The sequence below is a fragment of the Giraffa tippelskirchi genome, chromosome 13 (assembly GCF_054371585.1).
Source record: "Giraffa tippelskirchi isolate mGirTip1 chromosome 13, T2T-mGirTip1v1.2.pri, whole genome shotgun sequence".
Lineage (NCBI taxonomy): Eukaryota > Metazoa > Chordata > Mammalia > Artiodactyla > Giraffidae > Giraffa > Giraffa tippelskirchi.
In genome coordinates this window covers 38155172-38177672 of record NC_137287.1, presented here as the reverse complement: position 1 = coordinate 38177672, position 22501 = coordinate 38155172, and the positions used below count along the sequence as shown (strand labels likewise).

Sequence of the window (22501 nt, the reverse complement as noted above, 5' to 3'; positions counted from 1 at the left end):
TCTGGGGAGGAGGGGGCTCTGGGCCATGATGTGGGGGAAGGACCGCATGGCCTCACAGGCCGTGTTGCCTCTGTTCTCAAGCTCCCGTCTGTGAGTCTCCACAGATAGCAGAGAAGCTGCTTCTAAGTTTATGCTTTAAAAATTTTTTTAATTTTTGCTTTACATTTCTCCTAAAGTGGCTATTAATTCTAACCCATGTGAGCACAGAGAAAGACATGTGAGATGCCCTGCCCCCACCCCAGGCACACGCACCTTGTAGTCATGGATGATGCGCTCAGCGAAGGCCTTGTCCAGCATCTTCTTATACCACTCCTGCAGGCGCTTTGGCTTGGGGATTTTTTGATCAGGGGGGTGGCAGTGGAAGATGTAGTCATCTCCTTCACTTGGTGGACAGGCCCAGATGTGCCCTGTCACATACCTGCAGGACACACACAACTTAGATGGAAGCAGGGAGCAAAACCATCCCTGCCTTCTGGGAGTAACGGTGGGGCACAGGAACCAAAGCAAGGATAGAAATAATTATAAAGGAAAACAACACAAAGGAGATCAGCTGGGGACAGGGGTCCAACAGGGATGAACAGCAAATGGGCACGGGGTTTTATGGGAGTGGGAGCGGGAGCGGGGGTGAGAGCGTTCTGAAACTGTTATGGTGATGGCTGCATCACCTGCTAAGGTTATTAGAAATCACTGAAGTGTACAAGTGAAACAGGTGAACTGCATGATACATAAAATATGCCTCAACAAACTGTTAAAAACAGACTAGAATGTGAGAACACAGAAGGCAGGGAAAGCCCTAGCCCCACATGGCCCAACACGACTTCAGGAAGGGTTGTCTCTGAATCTAAGGACACCAAAATAAAAACACAGAAAACCTTAAAAGAAAAAAAAAAAAACTTTTGTTATTTCACAAAATAAATGCCACAGTGAAAATTAAAAACAGAGTTTTATTAGTTCTGGATAATCTCAATTCAACTCACCCCAATTTCTTCACATACTCTAAATATCCAATAAGGATCTCATGGTAAACGGCTGTTCGGAGGCATCGGGGTCGGAAGAAATGAATACTGTCCAGATAAGATATGTACACACGCCTGGGCGGGGGGGCAGGGAAGCAGGGAGAAATTAATTGGAAGTTCACGTTATCTCCCAAAGGTGAAACCAAACACCAGCATCCAAAGAAAGCTCTAGAAATAAACTGCTCTGATAGTATCTACACTGGCCACAAACAAGATATGGGAAAATCACCACCACCAACCCCTGCTACCAATCGACAGAACGGAATCCAATCAACCCCTGAGCTGGGCAGCAACATCATCCCTCACCGTGAGAACGACAGGGAGAGACCGGGGGCCACTAGGAAAAGCCACTTCTGATTCCCATCCACCCAGATTCCTGACTGAACAGGAAATAACTCTCGGCAGAGGTCAGATGTTTTCACAGGTCCATCAATGAGCACTCAGGCCCCTTCTCCATACATCTACCTGCCCCAGGTGAGACAGGGGCCACAGCAAGATCAGGGTCAGAACCCATGCACTCAACACAGAACAGTCATCAAAACCCTTCCCTTCTCACTGGCTTAGGTGAAAACCAAACTAACTTGTTTGGTTGCTGAAGCTGTTCTCCAGGATGTTTAGAGCCCTGGTCACTGACACAGCACAGGGCACACACGCACCAGAAAGGGGCTGAGGGTTACCTTGTGTTTGGCGGGGGGCAGTCAGAGCCGTACTCTTGGACATGCATCCCAAAGAAGCACACGTCCACCCCGTCAATCTCCTCAAAGGCAAAGAGCGCTTTGGTTCGGTACGGGAATGACTCCGACATCTCCCCAGAATCCACAAACCTGGAACAAAGAGCCTTCTGTTTGCACACATCACCGTTTACACAGACGAGAGCTGCTGTTCTGACCCGCGTGGTGCAGGTGAACTGCAGGTGGGGTCGCCCCTTTGGACCACTGGCCCAGGCAGTTCAGAGCTGCAGCCCCACTCTGACAGCCTCACTTGGACAGGAATTCCACCTCCCCTGAAGAGTGTGGGACGCTGAGAGAAGGGTGGCTACATGCTAATTGATGAAAAGCTCTCAAATTATGCTTGCCAGACTCTAAAGCCTTGCCAGAAAGCAGGGCTCTGGTTAACCAGGCAGGGTGCCCACTGGGACAATGTCTGCACACGAACCGTGACTTCATCCCGGGCTTGACCTCCACCGTCTTGTCTGAGCTGGCCACCACGCGGACAAACACCTCCCCGGCTTCAGGGTGATTCTGTCGCCGCAAAAACTTGTTGACTCGGTCTTCCAGGTGGTTTCCCAACCGTGTGGTCTGCAGTCCTGCAAAATCCAGAAGAGGCAGATGAGAGGGCTTGGGAAGGGCTGAGGCTACAGAATCCACATTTTCTTCCCAGGGTAGTCTGATATTTTAAGGACTGACATTCTCTAAATACAGAAGGGATCTAACGAGATCCTACGCGGTGAGCATTTTACAAGAGAAAGGTGAACCCTGGAATCTTAGGCATTCCACACGCTGGAAACTGCTATCAAATGCCCCAAATTTCCATTTCCAACTCTAAGGGGCAGAAGAGCCACAAAGGTGGACCCAAATCTGAAAGAAGATGGGCTCTGGGGTTAAGCAGGGGAGCAGGCATGAGGGGGTTCCACAGAGTCCACCTGCCTCCCGCCCCACATGCCCACGTCCTGGTGACACCGGGCTCTGCTTTGGCTGTGCCCACATGGCTGCTCGGGGTCTCGGCTGTGCCCTGAGGCTGGTTCCCACTCTGGAAGAACTCTTAACAGAAATGGGAAGCCTGACGCTGCTCTCCCTGGAAGGCAGGCTGGCACGCATGCCCCTTCCTGCTCAGCTCTGAGGGGCGTCCCGCTGCTGAATCTAAGATGACCGAGCCAGTCCAGTCTTGTGAGGGCTCCAAACCTGGGCAGCAGGAGCCACTGCCTGAGGATGCAGACTGGCCAGGCCCCTTTCCTGGTGGGCTCCACCCCCCATTCCTTCTGCACCCTCCCTCTCCCAGGAGCGGTCCCTGTGATAGGAGTTACACAGCATGAAACTACACATACAGGTCACAGCAGAAAAAACTGTGCATGTGCAGGAAAAAAGACTAGAAGGGAAAGCTGCAAAAAGGATGACAGTGACTATTTATAAGATGGCTTGAATTTATAATTATATGGCTTGATTCCTTACTGAGGTTAAGAAATATCTGCAAAATGTAGACTTTCTAAGTTCATTCTCTCTGCAACAAACACACCAATGGTGGAATTTTTTGGGTATATAAGTTGTACCTCAATTAAAGTGATTTAAAGAAAAAAAATTTAACAATGGCAATGAAATAAAAACCCCATTAAAAAGTATAAACTTCTGCACCCCGACTCTTGTGACCGGCCATGGCTTCTCGACCATCCTGAGAAACATGAGATTAGGCGCAAAGGGCTCACAACCACCTCATCTATCTTTGTGAAGACCCTGAAGAAAACCCTCTTGTTCTCACCCCCAAGTGCTCCCACGCACGTGGCTGCTGAGCAGGTTTTGTTCCCTCAGGAGGTGGCTTCCAGTCCAGGAAGGGAGGACAGCTGAGATGGCCACCCAGCCCTGCCGCAGGGACCACCCCTCCTTCCCTCATGAAATTGCGGCTACAGGCACCATGACTTCCAGACATTGCACAGGAGTAAATCCCCAAATATTCCTGTGGGAGACGTGGGTCAAAGTGGAACTGCTGAGTCTGAAAACGGACATTTTAAACCATACCCCATCATGCACATGCCTGTCCACGGCGTGTGATGGAGGCCTCATATTTCCCTTTATGTGATCAAACCCTTCAAGGCTGTGCTGTCTGACCTCTGGGTTGCATCTTTCTTAGGAAGGATTTCCTTAACCAAACACAGTAAGAACACTCTGACGCTGACCTCCAAAGCACCTGGAGTTGTTACTTTGTGCGCTTTTAACCAACAGAGTGGAGGAAGGTGCCGAGGTGGTTTTGGTCAGTTGTTAGCATCACTGGCTGACCAGCAGCTGTAAAGTATTTTCAATGCAGTCATCCCGCCGCATCCATGGGGGACTGACAGGTTCTGGGAGTCCCACAGACACCAAAACCCGAAGGCACTCAAATTCCTTACATAAAATGGGGCAGGATGGATGGCCCCCTGCACCCCTGCACCAAGTCAGTGTAGACACCCAGGAGGCAACCTCTCTCTTGTGACTGACAGATGCTTGCAGAGATGACACTAATTCATGCTCAAATCAAAAACCAAGGGGAGATGCTGCACTTTTAAGGTCCTTTTCTGTAACTCAATGTTCTACACCTTTAGAGGTCCACATCATTCTCTGGACTCTAGGGTGGGGGTGGGGGCTGGGCCAGCTCTCAGGTTCTCCTGTCCCACCTCACCCCTCCACCTCTCTATCTTCAGGCTGCAATTGTTCTTGTATTGAGAACTAGCTCTGTTTTGGTCAGTGAGGCTCTAGCCTAGGAAAGTGATTCTAAGTTGCTGACTACTTTAGTGACATCACTCGGAATGAATCCTTTAAAGCAGGAGTCCTCACCTGGACCCCCTGCCCAGGACGTCTGGTAACATATGGAGACATTTCTCATGGCCACTGTTCATGGGGGTGGAGGAGGGGTGGGGGAAGGGGAAGCAGTGGCAGAGTGTTACTGGCATTTAGTGGGCAGCTGCTGCTGAATCCACCTGCAATGCAGGAGACCAGGGTTCGATTCCTGGGCCAGGAAGATCCTCTGGAGAAGGGAATGGCTACCCACTCTGGTATTCTTACCTGGAGAATCCCATGGACACAGGACCCTGATGGGCTACAGTTCATGGGGTTGCAAAGAGTTGGAGACGACTGAGGGACTGAGCACACTGCTACTAAAATTCTACAAAGGTTAGCCCCCATAACAAAGATTTTTCTGGCCCAGATGTCAGTACAGAAACCCTGATCTAAAGAAAACTATTACAATAGCTGGTGATTTCATCAGTATTTCAAAAGGTTTGACAAGAGTTTAAGTGACAGGATAACTGGACTTTGGTAATGACAGTCTGAACTTGAGTCAACACCGACCTGGAGAGCTTTTGAGGGGCTTCCTCCTTGCCTGCACCCCTCTCTCCTGCCCACTGACCCCCTCAACATCCCATCTCTCTTCTACTCTAGTCAGCCTGGCTCTGGCCGAGGACCCCAAACAGTGTGCTAGCTTCTGGTCCTGCTGGAGAGAAGTGAGAGCAGCCAGGAGTCTGGGGGTGGGTTGAGCTCTGAAGGCACTGCTGCAGGGGCTTTCTTTCTTCCCTTTTAAAATTAATTAATTACTTGTTTTTAGTTGCACTGGGTCTCCATTGTTGCATGCAGGCTTTCTCTAGCTGTGCTGCGTGGTAGTTACTCTTGAGTTGTGGCGTCAGAGCTTCTCTTGTTGCAGAGCACGGGCTCTAGGGTGTGCGGGCTTCAGCAGCTGCAGCACTTGGGCTCAGTAACTGGCTCCCAGGCTCCAGAGCACAAGCTCAGTAGTGACACCCGGGCTTAGTTGCCCCAAGGTGTGTGGGATTTCCCCAGACTAGGGATTGAACCCATGTCCCCTGCATTGGCAGGTGGATTCTTATCCACTGGGCCACCAGGGAAGTCCTTCAGAGGCTTTTCTTAGTCAGGTTTGCTGCTGACTCAGCAGAAGGATGGTTGGGCATGCCAAGCTACAGAAGGTGGCCCCAGCACTTGAGAGCCGAGCTGATGAAGATGACACACCGTACACTTATGAACAGTTCACTCCTATAGCGACAGGGTGCTCCACGCAGACACCAATGCAGCAGTGACACACCCACGCAGCCCTTGGGCAGACCAGGCTCTGGCCAGTCCTGGTGGGGTTGATCAGTCCTGGGTGATTTCCAAGGGTCCCAGAGGGTCACTCTTCACAACAGCGGGGCCCACACCTACTGATGGGCATATAGCCACCTGCACATGAAACCAGGGCTGAGTGTGCCCGTCACCAAAGGATGTGTGTGCATTACTTCCAAGTTTTCTGAGAAGGATCTGATGACATTTTCTCAGAGCTCACAAAGTTTACTATATAACTAAGTTTCTAAACTTTCATCTAAAACACAAGTCTGATCATAAAGCTGACTTTCACATAAAGGTTAAGCTAAATGACTCTCTTTAAGGGTAAGATAAGAAAAATACAAGTATTACAAGAAAACAAAGCCACAGATAAAGACCTGGACAAGCAAGCCCTGAAGCCGTGTGTTAGAGGAATCAAAGGAAGATTGGAAAGATGTACACGTTTCTAAAACGTACAGACCAGGAAACAGAGACCCTTCCACGACTTACTCTTAGCACTGAATTTGTTTTCTTTTCGAGTTCTGCCCGTTTTCTTCAAGCAATTGTCGCATACAAAGCTGCAAAAAAATAATGGGTGTCATCAGATTATATAACAGTATATGTTGCCAAACTAGTGAAATGCAGCATTAAAATACTTTGCTGGCAATTTACATCACATCATTATACAAAAGCGAAGAGGCAGACTGCTTTGATTCTACAATGCCTAAAGCGGGCAAACACTTAAGACTTAAATTTAGAACCGACTGCCATCCCTCTAATTGCCGGATCCTCCCTGACGACGATGAGAGGCACAGCAGCCGCCACTGCCCTCCCCTCCACTCTGCGCAAACTGCTCTCCCTTTCCTGGAGTCTCAGGAAATCACCAGGAAGTTACTCACCCTGAAGGCCAGATGATGTCGTAGTGGAGAACACAAATCTGATGCATCTTCCGGCCACACTCCTTGCAGTCAACGAAACTAGGAGACAAAGAAGTGCCCTGTCACACATGGAACCGCACAACGGAGCCTGAGTGCTGTGCTCACACCCTGTCCCCACGAGGACTTCAAGACTCCTCGGGAGTCACCTGTCTCTTGACTAACTCAGCCACATATGAAACACGCATCAGTAGGATGTGTTCTACAGGAAAAGCTGACTTTCTCCCCTTCTTTGTACCAATGCCTCATTCCTCTCTTCCCCTCATCTCTTTTGCAACCAGAAATGAAAATTTACTTCTAAAAACTGCTATGACAAAGGCCTATCCTACAGGTCACATTTTCAAGACCAGTGCTTGCTCCAGATGACTACAAATGCCTAAACGGACTTCAACAGCAGAAAACAATACTGTCAGTGTTACAAGCTCTTGTTCTTCGCCTCGCACAGGAAACGTCTGCTCTGAGTCAGTCACCAGGGCGGGAAATGATGGCCTTTGTTCAAGGAAACACTGCAGAGGTCGGGATTCACCTCATTACCCGCCCTCCTCACAGCTTCTGCCATGGCTCACCCATACCTTATCACCTCACCTAGGAATCTTCATTGCCAAACATGCTTAAAGGTCAAAGCCTATTTTTTCAGCCATGCCCTTAAGGCTGCCACAACTTACACCCTGTGGAAGGCTGAAGGGGCTAGAGAACACCACACTTCTGCAGGCCGTCTGGGGCCCCGGGCTCCTCCTCTCAGCCTGGGTGCTGGGCCCCGAGACCCCAGGCATGCTCTCACTACCCCCGCTCGCCTCCTGGCCCTGACCCTCCCTCTGCCCCTGCTGAGAATGAACCTTCGATCACAGAGCGAGCCTAACCCAGCTTCTCTGTTTCTGCTCTGCTGAAGGAAAACTGGACACATAGGCAAAGTGGGCAGCACGGCAGCGGCCTCACCCACCGTCCTCTAGCACTCTCTCCCAGGCCACTCCCTCCCACTCTCTGTGGTCCTTTAAAACCTCTGCAGCCACACCAAAAGTCAGGCACCAGGGAACCCAGCACCCCTGCCTCCTCCTGCCGGGGGCCCCACGTGTGCTCCCTGCCTGCCTCCACTTGAGCTCGCCTGCACTGCTGCTGCTGCCCCAGGTCCCTTCACTGCTCTGCGTCTACAATGACCTGCCCACCCCCACCCCACGCCCCTTCCAGGTGAGGGCCACCTTCTCCAGGATGCCATTTTGCCTGGGCCAGGGCCCCTCCCTCTGGACCACTTTACTGCCTCCCGCTTCCTGTGCTACCATCCATCCATCTGTCCTACTAGAAGACACATGGCTGCAGGACAGGGCCCCCTTATTCATCCATGTCTTCCCCACTGCCTGGTACCTACTACCTCAACATAAAGTATTCTGCAATTGGAAAGTTAATATAGAAACTAACACAACATTGGAAATCAGCTATACTCCAATATAAAGTAAACATTTTCCACAAAGAGACAGGAAGCCAGCTCTTCGTGCACCAGGCGCTCTGCTAACTGTTCATCGTGTCCTCCCTCACTGCTCCCCCTTCAACCCCCACCAGCGTGGCTGCCAGGAGAGACAGGCAGCTCTGACACAGAGTGAAGTCTGTGTTCCCCCCTGGAAGCTGAGCCTAGGGAGGGGAGGACCTGCTTCTCAGCTCTGGATGCACCACAGCCAGCAGGGCTATCAAATACCCAGCAGGGCTGCAGCTTCTGCTCACTATGCGGCCCTGGATGGGCATTCACCACAGGGAGAGAACAAAACGGGTGTCTCCACACACTGGGATGCCCTCAGGACTTGGCTTTGGGCACCTCGGAGGTGCCACAGCATAGAAGGAGCTCTGAGGCCTCTTTAAGGGGTTATTACAAAGCAAACTTTACAAACTGAGTGTTCTCACTGATCACTGAAGGAAAGGAGACTGACAACAACCTTTGAAAACATACCCTACCAAAGATGGTGGCAAGCACACGTGGGTTGGCCAAAAAGTTGTCTTGGATTTTTCTGTAACATCACATGGAAAAACTGAACAAACTTCTTGGCCAATCCAACACAACACCGGGCTTCCCATTATTTATTTTTTACAGTTGATTTCTAAGAGTTTCTCTAAAAATTCCCTTTAAGTGATACTAGGACCCCTTCACCAAATACTATCTTTAGTCTCTACAGATTCACACTAAATGGCTTCTTAAAGACAATGATGACCAAGTTATTACAGAGGTTCTAATAGAACCAAAACATCCACATACTCTTCTCACTGGTAAAATTCAGCAGCTGGACAGCATGCTACAGACACACATCTTTTGTGTGAGTTAAAAAAGAATCCACATTTGAAGTAAATCCACATAGAAAGTTCCACCCAGGGTAATATGTTTATTTCCAGTGTCTTCTACAGCAACCCAATCACATGGAGGAACTTTCCCAACCTGAAAGTTAAAAACCTAAAAGTCAGAAAGAAATAGCTGTATACTCACGGTTCAGGATCTAAGGTATCATTTTTCTTCTTTTCAAACTGATCCTTTGAAATTGTCCTTATTTGGGGGGGAAAGAGGAAAAATGTTAATTAACTAAATTTTATCTGTTGTGTATAAACTATAGGGTCTCTGGAATATTATCCTATAACTAGTTCTTCACATAAAAAGTAAATGATGGTCAGCAGAACTCTCAAGCAGATGCAATGATGGCATGAACATATAAAATTTAATTCCACAAAAATCACCACCATTTTTTTTTTTTTTGGTCTTCCTTCGAATATTTCCTCAAAATCCTCATCAACACTTATTACAAGATTTAAGTGAGGTCAGTCAAAATATGGTGGGAAAATTATGTTCACACTCAAACCTGCTAATTCCCAGTCAAATATATACGGTGACTGGCTACTGAACCTGACCAAGACTGGTGCAACCAATTCTTCCAATTATAATGTTCCTTCAGCATGTACTTGGGGATGTTTTCTTATTCTTTAAGGGCTGAGTATTTCATTTCTATTGTCCTTTTGTTGTGATCAGTGTATATGTGAATTACTTGATTCGCAGAATTATACAATCCAATTATTAATCACACAATTGGACCAAAGAATTAAGATGACAGGGGCTAGAAAAAGAAATTGAGTAAGTAGAATTTCTGACATTTTGGTTTATATATCTTATGGGTGCCTATGGTCTATTCTGTGTTTAGATAAAGTAAACTTGAGCTGCAGAGTGAATGTCACTGCAACAGCACCGGAAACGGCTTCAGTGGGAAGCCCTTCTTGATTGTGGGGGCAGCTGCGCTAGCAGCATTCTCTGAGTGGCAGGAGTTAGGACAGAGTCAGAAGAGAGAGAGGCACAGTGCTGGCGGTCCTGGGTGGCTATGCTGGCTGGCAGGTCTTTAGGCCCCTCGATCATCCAATTTGAGGACTGGGTTCTGCTTTTTTTCTCACCACATTCTGGACGTCTGTCTACTCCACCAGAGGATAAGCATCAGGGAGGAAATGGTGAACTCAGGGAGGGAATGAATGAGCTAACTCATGCCTGTCTGTGCTGGAGCTGTGAGCAGGTGTCCAGCCTCCAGCGAGGAAGGAGACACATGTACTTGCTGGGATCTCCCCACCTGGCTTCTGTTACCTCCGCAACTTCAAGGACAGAGGCTTCAGGGGAAGACTAACTAAATGTTGGAGAAGGGGTATGCAAAGAAGACTCACTTTTACTACTGCCAGTTCTGTGACTAGGATTATCTGGTTTCTTAGATATAAAGGAAAATTTACAGTCCCCCAAATGGAAGTTGACAGCCACTGGGAAAAAGCAAGTACTTTGGAAGAAGAGATATAGAGCTAGGTTACGAGAGGCCCCGGGACTCAATGGGGGCTATAGCATCAAGGCCCTGGGTGGAGGGAAGGACGTGGGCATGGCACTGAGCTTCAGCCACACTGTAAAGTATGAATGTGGGTACAGTTACTATGAAAAATACACAACAGAAAGTCACAACGGCAGTGGTGCTTCCCTTTCAATTGTGGACAAGAGGAAAACAACAATCCAGGGTCACCCCCAAGAGAAATGACGGGATGGTACTTACGTCTGGGGTTGTGAAGGGTCGTCACCCAGGGTAACATTCTCCCCCTGGATCTCTGTGAAACACTTCTCACAGAAGTGATACCTGTCAGCAAGAAGGCCATACTTGGGTGAACTGGTCCATCATAACACACAGCCACCCAAGCAACGAAGCCACCAATCAGAGCAGGGCAGATCACCACGACGAAGGGGGGGCGTTGTTGGTTGATTGATGGGTCAGTGAGGACAATGAAAGGAACAGAGGCAGGTGGGGAAGGGCAGGATTAGAGAACAGGGGAGGGAACAAATAGCACAGACATAAAGGTAAGACGCAAACACCAAGACAACACAGAGCAGAAAGCCAAGGCAAAGCATTGATTAGCATTCGGTCTCATTGCATACATCCCAGGCCATCATCATTAACAACGGGCTCCTTCAGCTCCAAAATGCAAATGTTTTCAAGGAGTTGGTAATACTAGAATTGCAAGGAGCCTACATTAAGGAGTTTGGATTTTGTTCTTACTTAAGAGAAAACCAAATGTAACTCCAGGGTTTGAGATGGAAAAAATTTACTTTGAACAAAACAGTCTGACAAAAATCCTTAAAAAAGCAATTTAAACTGAAATAGTTTTATTTTTCAAAATGGGAAATTTATGCTTGACAGCAATTCATAGATTTTATTTCCGTTATTAAGCCAGATCTTTAAAGGTATGAAAATGCTGAGCACCCAGAACTGGTTTTAATTTTCTCCTGTTATTTTTCTCATGTTACTCACTTACTTAATTGAGTTACAATAGAAATGAAACCAAATCCATACTCTAGACAAACACTTAACAGAAATGCAATCGGGGTCAAAGACTTTCCAGCCATTTATCAGTAAGAATATACAGAGAACAAACTATGATATATTGTATAAGCAATACAATATATGTAAATCCATGAACAATCTTAAAATTCAATTCTATGCTTTGACTTTAAACTTTTTGGTACTGGAACCAATCATTCATCAATCTGAGATACTCAATGATTGCTCTAACTTGGGAACAATCCAAGTTAAGCAAATTTAGAGTTAATCTTTAAATCACAATCTGCATTTGAGAAATTATCCACCACCCCAATTTCTTATAATATAGAGCCTGGGCTCAAGCTACCAAATAAGATTAGTCTAAATAAGAACTATTAAATGTTTGGAAAGGACACAAATGAGAAATCAACAAAAATGCAGGTGATGCTGCAAAAAACAAGATGGGCACAGAGGAATACCGCAGAAGTAAACAAGCCGAATGAGGTGAACTGCAGAAGCAAAAAGGATGAATATATGGTAGCAACGGCAGCACAATAAAATGCGGTTTTAGTGCTCAGAACTACATCTACAAGATGCCAAGAGGATTAGTGTTAAAGACACTGTGACGAGACTGGAGCGCCACACGGAACCACACAGGCAGGAGGAGATGTAGCAGCTTGCAGCTAGACACACACACACACAGCCACGCATGCGCGCACATGCGCACACACACGCGCACACACACATGTGTAGCTACAAATGACTGAGGTTCAGGCCACTGCCTGGCCAGTTTGTCTCTGTTACCACTAAAACAGATACCCACAAGTTCTAATCCTAACCTTAATTAAACACATTGAGTGAACATTGCTGTCTGCCATATTTCATTGACTAAACACATACAGTGAATTAAAAGTATAAAACTTTAGCATGCATGCATTTCAAGATTATCCAATTTTTCAGACTGTTGATGAACATGACAGATTCACTGTGTGTAGCAACTGGATTAATAAGAGTTTCCTGCTGGGACCAGTTTATTTAGAACTAATTCAATTAACAAAGTCTGCCAAGATTAAAAACTGACCAGGAATAAATAGACTAACACTGCTGTTTTTAAAAACTATGTATCTCGTATCTCTTTCTCTGAATGAACTACAGTAATATTCTGGCTATTCACTATTTTGTAAATATTTTTACAGAGCCTTAAAATCATGTAATAAAAGGAATTTTCATGTGTAGGAGGACATGATCATAACTGGCAAGAAAGAATTAAAGTATAGATACTGTAAACCAATTAAGCAGCAATCAGAACAATATGCAAAAATGTTATCTCTTCAATGCCAAATTGCATCCCTTTTAAAATGAATGAGTGTTCCAATTCATTATGAGCAAACATCTGGCCATAGTGGGCTAGCTCGAAGAGGACTATTGAACACATTTTGAAATGAAATCGCCATGATAATTACACCTGAGTCTAAACAGTTTAAAATCCTGGACAACTCACTGCTTTTATTCAAGCAGGACATGACACCTAGCAACATCTACAGAACAGGAATCATAAAGCCATCATTTCCACTGGAGGAAACAGGCCCAGAACACAGCACTGGTGGCTGAATGGCAGCCCCCGGGTGGCTGCAGAAACCTACGCTGTCTGCATATAACTAACTCGCATACCTAAGAACCTCAGGGTCAGAAACTGGAAGGGACAGAGTGCCTGTCCAAGACCCAGGGTGGAGATGTTGGAGAATCAAACCTCCTCAGGTGGACGGGGAGAGGAAGGGGGAAGGGTCCGGGCCTCCCTGGAGCACCCTTCTGAGATGATGACAGCCCATAGAGGGGGCACAGCCACCCATCTGGTCCAGCAGGTGGGAACCACTTTGGGAATCAGCAGGTGGCAGATGTTAATGTCAGCCTGCCCCATCTTTATTCACCCTGGAAATACATAATGGTTCTTTCCAGCCATAAGAGCCTAGATGACCTTCTGCCTGACATGAAGGAAGCAGTTTGATGAATATGGAATTGTAAAAGAGAAACGCTTCACAGAATCTGATGACGCTCTACATCTGGGTACCTAAAGTTGGCAAGTGTCACTGCATAGTTCATCGGTAAGGGTAACTGAATGTATGGAGTAAATTTTCAAATGCAGATTGTTGTAAGTACCATATAAGTATATACAAATAACTGGGATAATAGATATCTATTCTCATCTGTCAGTAATAACTGGAAAAATCTATAGAATGGTTTTCCCAACATGACTTACTTTCAAAATTTTGAAGTATGGAAACAAGTGAAAATGTAACCATACAATGCTAGCTTATAAATTAGTTTCACTTGTTTAAATGGTTAGTAGAATTTCCTATTCTAAGTGCCCAACAGTTTAGAACTATAAATGCCAAAACAATTATTCAAAAGAACACCACAGCGTTCTCTTTAACAGTCAAGGTTGAGAATAAAAATGGAAGCAGTTGAAATGCCCATCGCAGAACTAGACCACTGCTTTCAGACTCACAACATGGCGTCTCTTCCATTTCCATATTCCAGGAAGCGCACACCTTGTGAGATTCAGCTGAGGAGCGTTATGCTCACACTCTTAAAATGTCTTATGTGTAAAAAAGAATTCCTTTATTTATGTTTCTACTCTTGAAGAACATACATCACTTTTGTTCAGTAAAAATTAAATCCTACACAGAAATCTAATTGGACATTTCAGAACTTTCAAAAAAATCCTTCCATCAACACTGCCCTCTGAGGGGGAAGTAGTAGATGCTGATGCTATCTGTCCTATTGAACTACAATTGCTCTCCACTTAAATATGGCCAAAGTCTGTGCAACTCAGCAAAGGTGGGAGCCAAAGGACCCAGGAACAGTGAAGCCCACAAGGAAAACGCCCCAAACTGGAGAGATGGTGGTGAGCAATCTGCTGTCTGCTTTTCCTTCTAGACCCAAACTGTGCTGTGCACTTAATTAGTGGGGGCATTTTTCAGAGTTCATTTTAACCTATTTCCTTAAAATTTCTTAACTTTGCTTTGTTTGGTGCCTATCAGTTCCCAAAGTGAGTTCCTACTCATTGTCTCATTGGAGAATGACAACTAAGGGTGTCAAGTGGAGGTGTTATTGTGCCCACACCATCGACAAGAAGGTTCCAGGCTATGCCAAAGGTCTCTGGGCTAAAACTGTAAAAGGAGGGGCCAGAACTCCCAAAATAACACTTGCCACTGTGGACAGACTCCACTACGAAGGCTATAATATCATTTCAAACTTTCAGTATTAAAATTTTTCCAGGGATAGAAGAGCGTGCTAAAGGAGAAATTAAATTCCAAACGTTGAAATATTTTCATCAGGACAGCTGTGTCAGCAGCACTTCTGCTAGAGATGCTTGTTGGGGACTCCCATCTTTCCCTGGAACCAGTATCTCCTGGAATAAGTGAGCCAGACTAGGCTTAGAAATCTTGTCTTAAGATATTTTTAGGTCAACAGTTCTTTTTTTTTTTCAATAGCATTTTGATGGGAGCTGTTAATTGACTTATATATGATTAGATTTTTAAAATTTTATTTTAACTTTTTTTTTTTTTTCCAGCTGTGCCATGCGGCTTATAGGACCTCAGTTTCCTGACCAAGGACTGAACCTAGGCCACCACAGTGAAAGCCCTGAATCCTAACCACTGGACTGCCAAGGAATTCTCTACATTTTTTTTTTAGAGAATAATTAAAAAAACATAATTGGAAGAAAAATAATTGCAACATTCCAGATCATTCAGGCCTCTGTATGTACCTTTGAACAAATAAAAAGCCTTGTACTTATCTTCTTTGAAGTATTAGAACATATGCAATTACTACAAACAAGTAAGATAAAAATAATCAAAACGTCAGACCCAAAAGCTGACATTTAATACCTGAACCTAAAGACAAAGAACAGACATGAAGCTTCATCTTGGTCACATAAAGAATTCAGCTGTCATTTCATGAAATGGAGGCAAGGTAAATGAATATGACCAAGAAATACCACCTGTTTCAAGGCAGGATGCCCTCATGATATGTATACTTAGAGCCATGGATACCCAGGAGCTTAATTTTCAAGACAAGCCCCCAAACCAGGAAGCCATATTTAATTTAGGTAAGGGAATTAACAGCAAAAATTATTTTCATTCTCCTTCTACTTAAGACAAGAGATCTACTCTTCGGCCATCTCCACATTTCAAGAGAAGAACCAAGATTTCGCAAGCATCCCTGTCACTCGCTAAGCCCCCAAAAGGCCACCTCCTGACAGGGAGTCATTCATAAACTCAATTCTTCAATGAATCAGCACGAACACAAGTCTTTCCATCAGCCTGTGCAGGTCAATTTAGCTAGGCAAATATTTAGTCAGATTGGTAAAATACAATGCTTCAACTTTATTAGTATCTTGAAAAAGGCCCATCAACCTTTATCAGAGTAAATTTCAACTCCAACTCTTTCTCATATGGTGACATTATGGCTTAACGAACGTTCCTAATCCAAAGAGTGAAGCAAGCAGCTTTGAGTTAAAATTCTATACTATACAAGCATACTTTTAAGTTAAGAGACTCTGGGCCTAACTGAGTGACTGGGAAGCGAGAAGCAATGTAACTTCAGCCTATTTCACTGAAACTTCAGGAAAGAAATAATGTAACCAAGCTGCAACCAGATGAGCCTGCCTTGCCCTAAGACCTTCTTTTTGTCCCGTAATTCAGAAAACTGCTCAGGGCTTACCTATTCTGATAGCTGTAGTAGGCAGCATCTCGAGGAATTGTACACAGCTGCTTCCCGTAGCAGCACAGAGTCTGTGGGGAAAACTCATACTGCAAAAACAAAAGAGAAAACATTAAAAGTATACTAAGTAGTCTTTTAACCATTCTCATTAAATATATTTTTGGATAAAATGGGACAGAATTAGTGTCTGAGGGACATTTATTACAGACAGATGAATGGACACCAGGGCAGCCAGAAATGCTTGACCCATAAGCACTTCTAGCTTCAGACAATCAACTGTTTTACAAAAGATGGGATTTCATCCGGCTCCTTCTCAATATACAGGTGTGGCCAAAGTATCGAGTCCATCATATCCTCGTAACATCCTCTTTGGCTGAATTCAAAAGAAGTTCTAACTGTACCTTGCGTCCACAGCAATATCCAAGGGACTGCATGACGGGGTCAATTTCCTGCTCAAAGACCTCTGCGAGTTTGCTGCAGAACTTGTAGACCCGGGATGTCTTCCGATTGTAGAGCCAGGCATTGTTGAACATGAGCCAGACGTCGTCCACATACTGCCAGGGCTCCTGGTACTGCCCTGTATCCAGCTTCCGCTTGATGGTGGAAAGGTCCATGGGATTCTTCACAATGTCAAAGTAATCCTGAAGGAAGAACAGGTCTCAGTCTAGGGGATCCCAAACCCCAAATGTAAGCCTTATCTGGCAGCTTTACCTTAAAATAGCAGAAAGTACCAGTGTAACCTAATGAGTGACCGAAAAGAGAGCAACTCCTGACCTTCCTCTGGTTTTACTACTAAGATGGTAGTTACTATTTCTAAGTGTGATCATATTACTTCAAAAGCAAATTTAAAGAAAAAAAATTAAAAGAATTATTTAATAAGAGACGTCCTTTAGTGTCAGATTTTAAAAATAAGATTTTGACCCACTGAATTAAAATGGTGAGCATATTTATCAGACAGAACGTTTTTCTAGAGGTTCACTCTTGGTCCTAGCAAGCAAAATGAAATTTAAGACAAACACAAAAACAGTAATAAGGCTAAATAGAACTTCTTGGGTCACCATGGCCTTTGCAAGAGCACCCAGGGATATCAAAGTGAGAGGCCCACGTGGTTTATAAGGGACTTTCACCAATTCTTTAAACCCACTTCTGTGGACAAAGTCTTACCCACGAGTAAAGCAAGGGAACAGAGGCTGCATGCCTCAGGCTATGCTCCCTCATCTCCCTGCATCCCCCCACGACCCTGGGGCTTAATGGAATGGGGTGGGGGAACACACACATTTCAGTTAGCAAGACAAAAGTATGTTACTATTTTGACAACAAACTAATTTCTTTACATTAGGGGGGGAAAAATCTTACTATACTCAATTTAGAGAGATTAAGCAAGTATCGTGGATACTCCTGAAGTACACTGGAAAAGCCACAGTGTTTTCACGACATCGACTTACTGGAATTCCCAGGAGCTGGGGATCCACAGGCTGCCGAAAAGGTAAGGACTCTGGATCCTGTCGGTACAGAGCTTCCAGGGTTGGCATCAGAGCCTGGCGCAACTCCTCCGGCTTGAAGACTGCAGTTAGAAAACACAGGAAACAACACTGTTGACAAGGCACCCAGACTCCTCCTGCAGAGGTTTTCAATGGAAGCTGGGCTGCTTCTGAGAAGGCCCGAGTCACCTTCCTCTCGGCTGTGAGCACTTTCTCAAGCTACCATTCAGTGTTCTGAGAACACAGTCACACTAGGGTTTTTAAAACTGCATCCACATCATGAGGCAAAAATACCACACTGAAAAGTTTGCTTGCTCAACAAAAAGATTTCCAATGCCAAATTCTGTTGGAACAGAAAAAAATTGACGCTAACTTCCAAATCTGCCTCACTGATCAAATGTGTGGAAACAGAGCCATTTTCACTGGAAGGGGCCTTTTCTCCTCAGAAGAAACTTCTCTGTCCTGGGCGGAAGTAAACTCAGACCACCTGAGACATACGGTTTTGTTACAACCTTACCAACAAATGTACATCATAAGGAAGCTACAAAAATAGGCATTCTCCCCAAAAGTTCTCTACTGCCCCCTTGCACATGTAGCAATAACCACGTCTCCAAGCTCCAGGGCCACCCATTTCCTACTACACTTTGTGGTATCACCAACGTAAGGATCAACACTGGCTGCCAATCATTCACACGAGCCCCTCGTGAACTGCAAGGGTGTGGGAACTGTGAAGGCAGCAGGGAGTATCTTGCAGCCCTTGCTGGCAAACACTCCTGTGCACAGTACAATCACCAGAGAGAGGCAAACACTGTAGACGGGTTCTGATGACTTAGGTCCTAAGTGATAGGAGGTTTCCACTTTATGGTTTTTCAGATTTTGAAAGTATTTTCTAGAATGAATACATTGTAAGTTGTACATTTATAAATTAGACTAAAATACTGTAAAAATTGCATTGAGTACATCGAGAGAAGCAGGCACTGGCTGGGAAGTTTCTAGAGGGTTTATGCCACCAGAGCAGGGACCACCCAGGTGTCCTGACTGGCCTCCTGCGCTCCAGAACGCCTGGAGGCCAGTGAGCACCGGTGTCGCCCAGCACAGACATTCCCCTGCAGGCACAAAGCCCTGGTGCAGGGAGCAGAGGTGCCTGTGGAGCTATGAAACACAGGCAAACCCTGCCCTCAGCTAACCCTTTTTCTTCCAGTCTGCTTTTACAGAGCTTGGTTTTCTTTGAATAACTCTTTATAAGAAAACAATTCTTTAGTTAATCAATAGCTTCTTCATTCTTCTAAATCAGGGGTCAGCAAACCATGACCCACAGGCCAAATCTGGCCAGCTGACTGCCTTTGTATGGGCCTGGTAACTGAGAATAGTTTTTAAGTTTTTTAATGGTTATGGAAAAAAAGAATAATATTTCATGATATGTGAATTACACAAAATCACTGTTTAGTCTTCCAAAAGAAAGCTTTATCGCAACACAGCCATGCTCATCTGTGCACGTGCGTCCGGGGCTGCTTTCCCCTCACAAGGCAGGGACCGGCAGCTGCCACAGAAACCCAACGACGTACACAGCCTGAAACACGCCCTCCCTGGCAGCCTGGAGAATTTGCTGACACACTGCCCCAGACCCTCTGGGCTTCTGGTGTTGATCGCTTATGGCGCTTACACATGTCTCACTCTGGACGACTGCTCATACATTCACTGAACATTTAAAACCTATGGCAAGGAAAAGTCATTTCTAACTCCTGTCTTTAACCACTACATTGACGTAACAAGACTCCAAATGGGTGGAGGTAGCAGTCAGGAGCTGTACTTGAAACAAGTTCCTGCCACCGACTAGTGTGGTGTACTATGAGCAAGTCACTCCACTTCAGACAACCGGAGGGGCCACATCTGCAGTGCCCACAGCATGGCCCACAGATGACTCAGGGATCCCCATGCTGTCTATGGGGACTGCACCAGCCTGTGCGGCTACCTGAATGGAAATCAATTAATATTAAATACAGTAAAAAACCCACTTCCTCAGGCACACCTGTCACATTTCAAGTGCTGAGGAGCCACACACGGCTGGTTCCACTGTTATCAGAGGCAGAGGTGGTTACAGAGAGGGCAGACATATGGCATTTCCATCACTGCAGAAAGTTCTAGCACTGCCTGAGGGCTTTTCTAGGGTCTGTGAAATCCAATTCCATGGTGCAAAATGATTTTCACAGTAACACTAGGTCATCATTTGCTTTTTGCACTGTGTGTTGACACAAACACAGATGGGGCAAGAGCAACAGGGAATACCGTGGACACCAGCATGGCAACATGACCAGGCCGCAGCTCCAAACTCAACTCAGTGGCCACGTGCTCTTCAGGGCTGTCTTGCCTACACAGGTAAAATGCCATCTGCACTTAACAAATGTCCTCGATGAAGGAGCAAAAATCCTTACTTTTATTAAATCTCAGCCCTTGGCTACAGGTCTTTTATTCTGCATGACAAACCGGGAAGCTGTCAGAAAGCATTTCTGCTGCAGGCAATCGTTGTCTTCAGAGGAAGCACTCGTCTGAGTGCTGAGCTGAGAGCTGAAACTACTGCAATTTCTCACGGAACACACAAAACTAGAGACAATGGCTGACAGACAAGCTATGGTTACTTAGATCTGGGTACACGACAGACATTTTCTCAAAAATGAACAAAGTACACCAGTTACTTCCAGGACAACTGACGCTATTTGCTACCAATGATAAAATTTGGACTTTCATCAAAAATTAGAATTTTTGAAAAACCTGTATCTGCCACACAAACTTGACAGCTTGTCAAAGTTTACAAGACTTTTTAAAGCAAGTCACAGTGGTATTAATAAATGTGATTTTTAAAAATATCATATAATGAAGTATGCCAACATTTGGAAGATGAGCATAACTCAGTGAACCAAATTCCCAAATGACCAAAGGATCGTGGTTTTTTTGTTTTAAAAAGATCATACAATGGCAAAAGAGCCACTCCAAGTACAAGACAGAAAAATTGTAGAGCACGAGAAATTCAGAGATATGGATTCAGACTTCACACTGCAACCAGCCTTTAAGAAACTTCTACTTGTTGAGTTTTGGTGTAGTATCAAGAAAGAATTATCTACAAGTACCTGAAAAGGCTATTAAATATTAAAATACTCTTCTCTATCAGCTGCTTATCTGAGTGGGGCTGGATTTTCCCCATGTCCTTCAAACAAACAACAGAAGACAACAGCGAAGGCACAGGTAGATATGAGAGTCCAACTGTGTTCACTTAATTCTCCGAGAAACAAAATTGTGAAAAACAATGTCACCATTCCAATTATTTTTGTTGTGGAAGTTATTTTTCACAGAAGTGTTTTACTTATGGGTGCCATGAAACAGATTTACTTTTAAATAAATATTAAAAAAAGACATCTAGCAGAGTAGAAATGATAGATGATCCATACAAACAATAACTTCTCTGGGATGGTCAATTTTTAGGAGCGTAAAGAGGTCTGAGACCACAAGCCCGAGGCCTGCTGTCCTCTGTGATCCCTAGGGTCCCAGGGCAGCAGGACTGTACAGCATCAGCCTGAGTTTTTCTGCCATCATTCCTAAATGCACCACCTGCACCCCTGAACCACTGAGCCTCGTCTCACATTTCTGTCACCTGACAATTTTCTGACACTGTTTCCTCCCTACTGTGGACACATCTCAGATGGATTCTATCTGACTTCCACCGTGAGCCTGGCTCAGCCTGCTTACTCAGAACTCCAGCATCTTCCCTTCTCTGCCGCCCTCCTCCTGCTGCGCTGGTCACTGGTTCTATGCTCCTAGCCCCTGACTCTGGCACTCAGTTCCATCTGCACCAGCAGAAACCTACAAACTTAATGGCCCATGTGTTGCTATGGTGGTAACTCCCCAACATCAAGCTTCTGGTCACCTTATCAATGGAGCCCATCAGTGGGTGTCCACGGCGTGCCAAGTAAAGCCAGCACCACCCTGGACAGGCTGGGTATGGGCTGCCCCTCAGAGCCCTAGCATAGACCCTGAGGGCTGGTGCCCTGAGTCCAGCTGTCACCATTTCTAAAACTGGGGGAATGGCCAGTAAGAAGGGCAACAGGAAGGGATGGAATTCTTTTTCTGCTTTAGCTCTACTTCCACAGAATGCACTCCTAACATGATGGAAAAGCAGCGCCACGTAAGTTCCTGAGAACATGACCTACTTTTCTTTCGAGGCTGCGAAGGGGACGTGGACTGAGAGGCTGTCCCATTGGTGCTGCCCTCTTCCTCCTCTTTAGCTTCGACCTTCACTTCGGTTTTCTTTTCATCCACTTCCATCGGTTCCGACTTCTGCTCTGTTGGGTCCGTTTCTTCTTTAACTTGAGAAGATCCTTGTAAGTCCTCCTCCATCATCTTGAGAAAAACAGAGTCACAGATACAGATACGCGACTGTGAGAGGCCTTTGTTCTCACCCAGCCTTATCGGAAGGCCCTGAAAGTCTCTACAAGCTTGTTAAAACCTCCCCTAGTCAGAGCTGCATCGATCCCCCCCTCTCTCCCACAAAGAGAGGTGGGGTGCCTGTGAGTCGCTTTAACACAGTGCCAGTGCATTACAGGCTTAAAAACACACATTGCATACACCATTACCTCTTCAGTAGTTTTACATATATTTCTAGTTTGGAACAAGAATTTCCTCAAAAACCGTGGGAAGGATGGAAAGTCCAACTGCTCAGAGGCCTGGTAGATGAAGCCCACGAGAGCAGCAGAAAGTGTGGAGGGAGGCAGTGGGAAG

At 45.6% G+C, this 22501-nt stretch overlaps 1 protein-coding gene across 3 annotated transcripts in view; it reads right to left on the bottom strand.

The window, feature by feature from the left end:
- Positions 1-22501, bottom strand: part of CREBBP (CREB binding lysine acetyltransferase) — a 122838-nt gene that overhangs the window by 6363 nt on the left and 93974 nt on the right. For 2 of the 3 annotated variants that reach the window (XM_081554917.1, XM_081554918.1), the window contains 12 exons: positions 21934-22123; positions 17696-17814; positions 16652-16891; positions 16251-16339; positions 10767-10847; positions 9188-9244; positions 6688-6765; positions 6299-6366; positions 2172-2322; positions 1694-1840; positions 978-1091; positions 253-418 (listed from right to left, as the gene is read on the bottom strand). In XM_081554917.1, coding sequence (XP_081411043.1) covers positions 253-418; positions 978-1091; positions 1694-1840; positions 2172-2322; positions 6299-6366; positions 6688-6765; positions 9188-9244; positions 10767-10847; positions 16251-16339; positions 16652-16891; positions 17696-17814; positions 21934-22123 — 1500 coding nt within the window. Of the gene's footprint in view, positions 1-252; positions 419-977; positions 1092-1693; positions 1841-2171; positions 2323-6298; positions 6367-6687; positions 6766-9187; positions 9245-10766; positions 10878-16250; positions 16340-16651; positions 16892-17695; positions 17815-21933; positions 22124-22501 lie in introns of all 3 variants that reach the window. The other variant, XM_081554916.1, reaches the window with a different exon arrangement.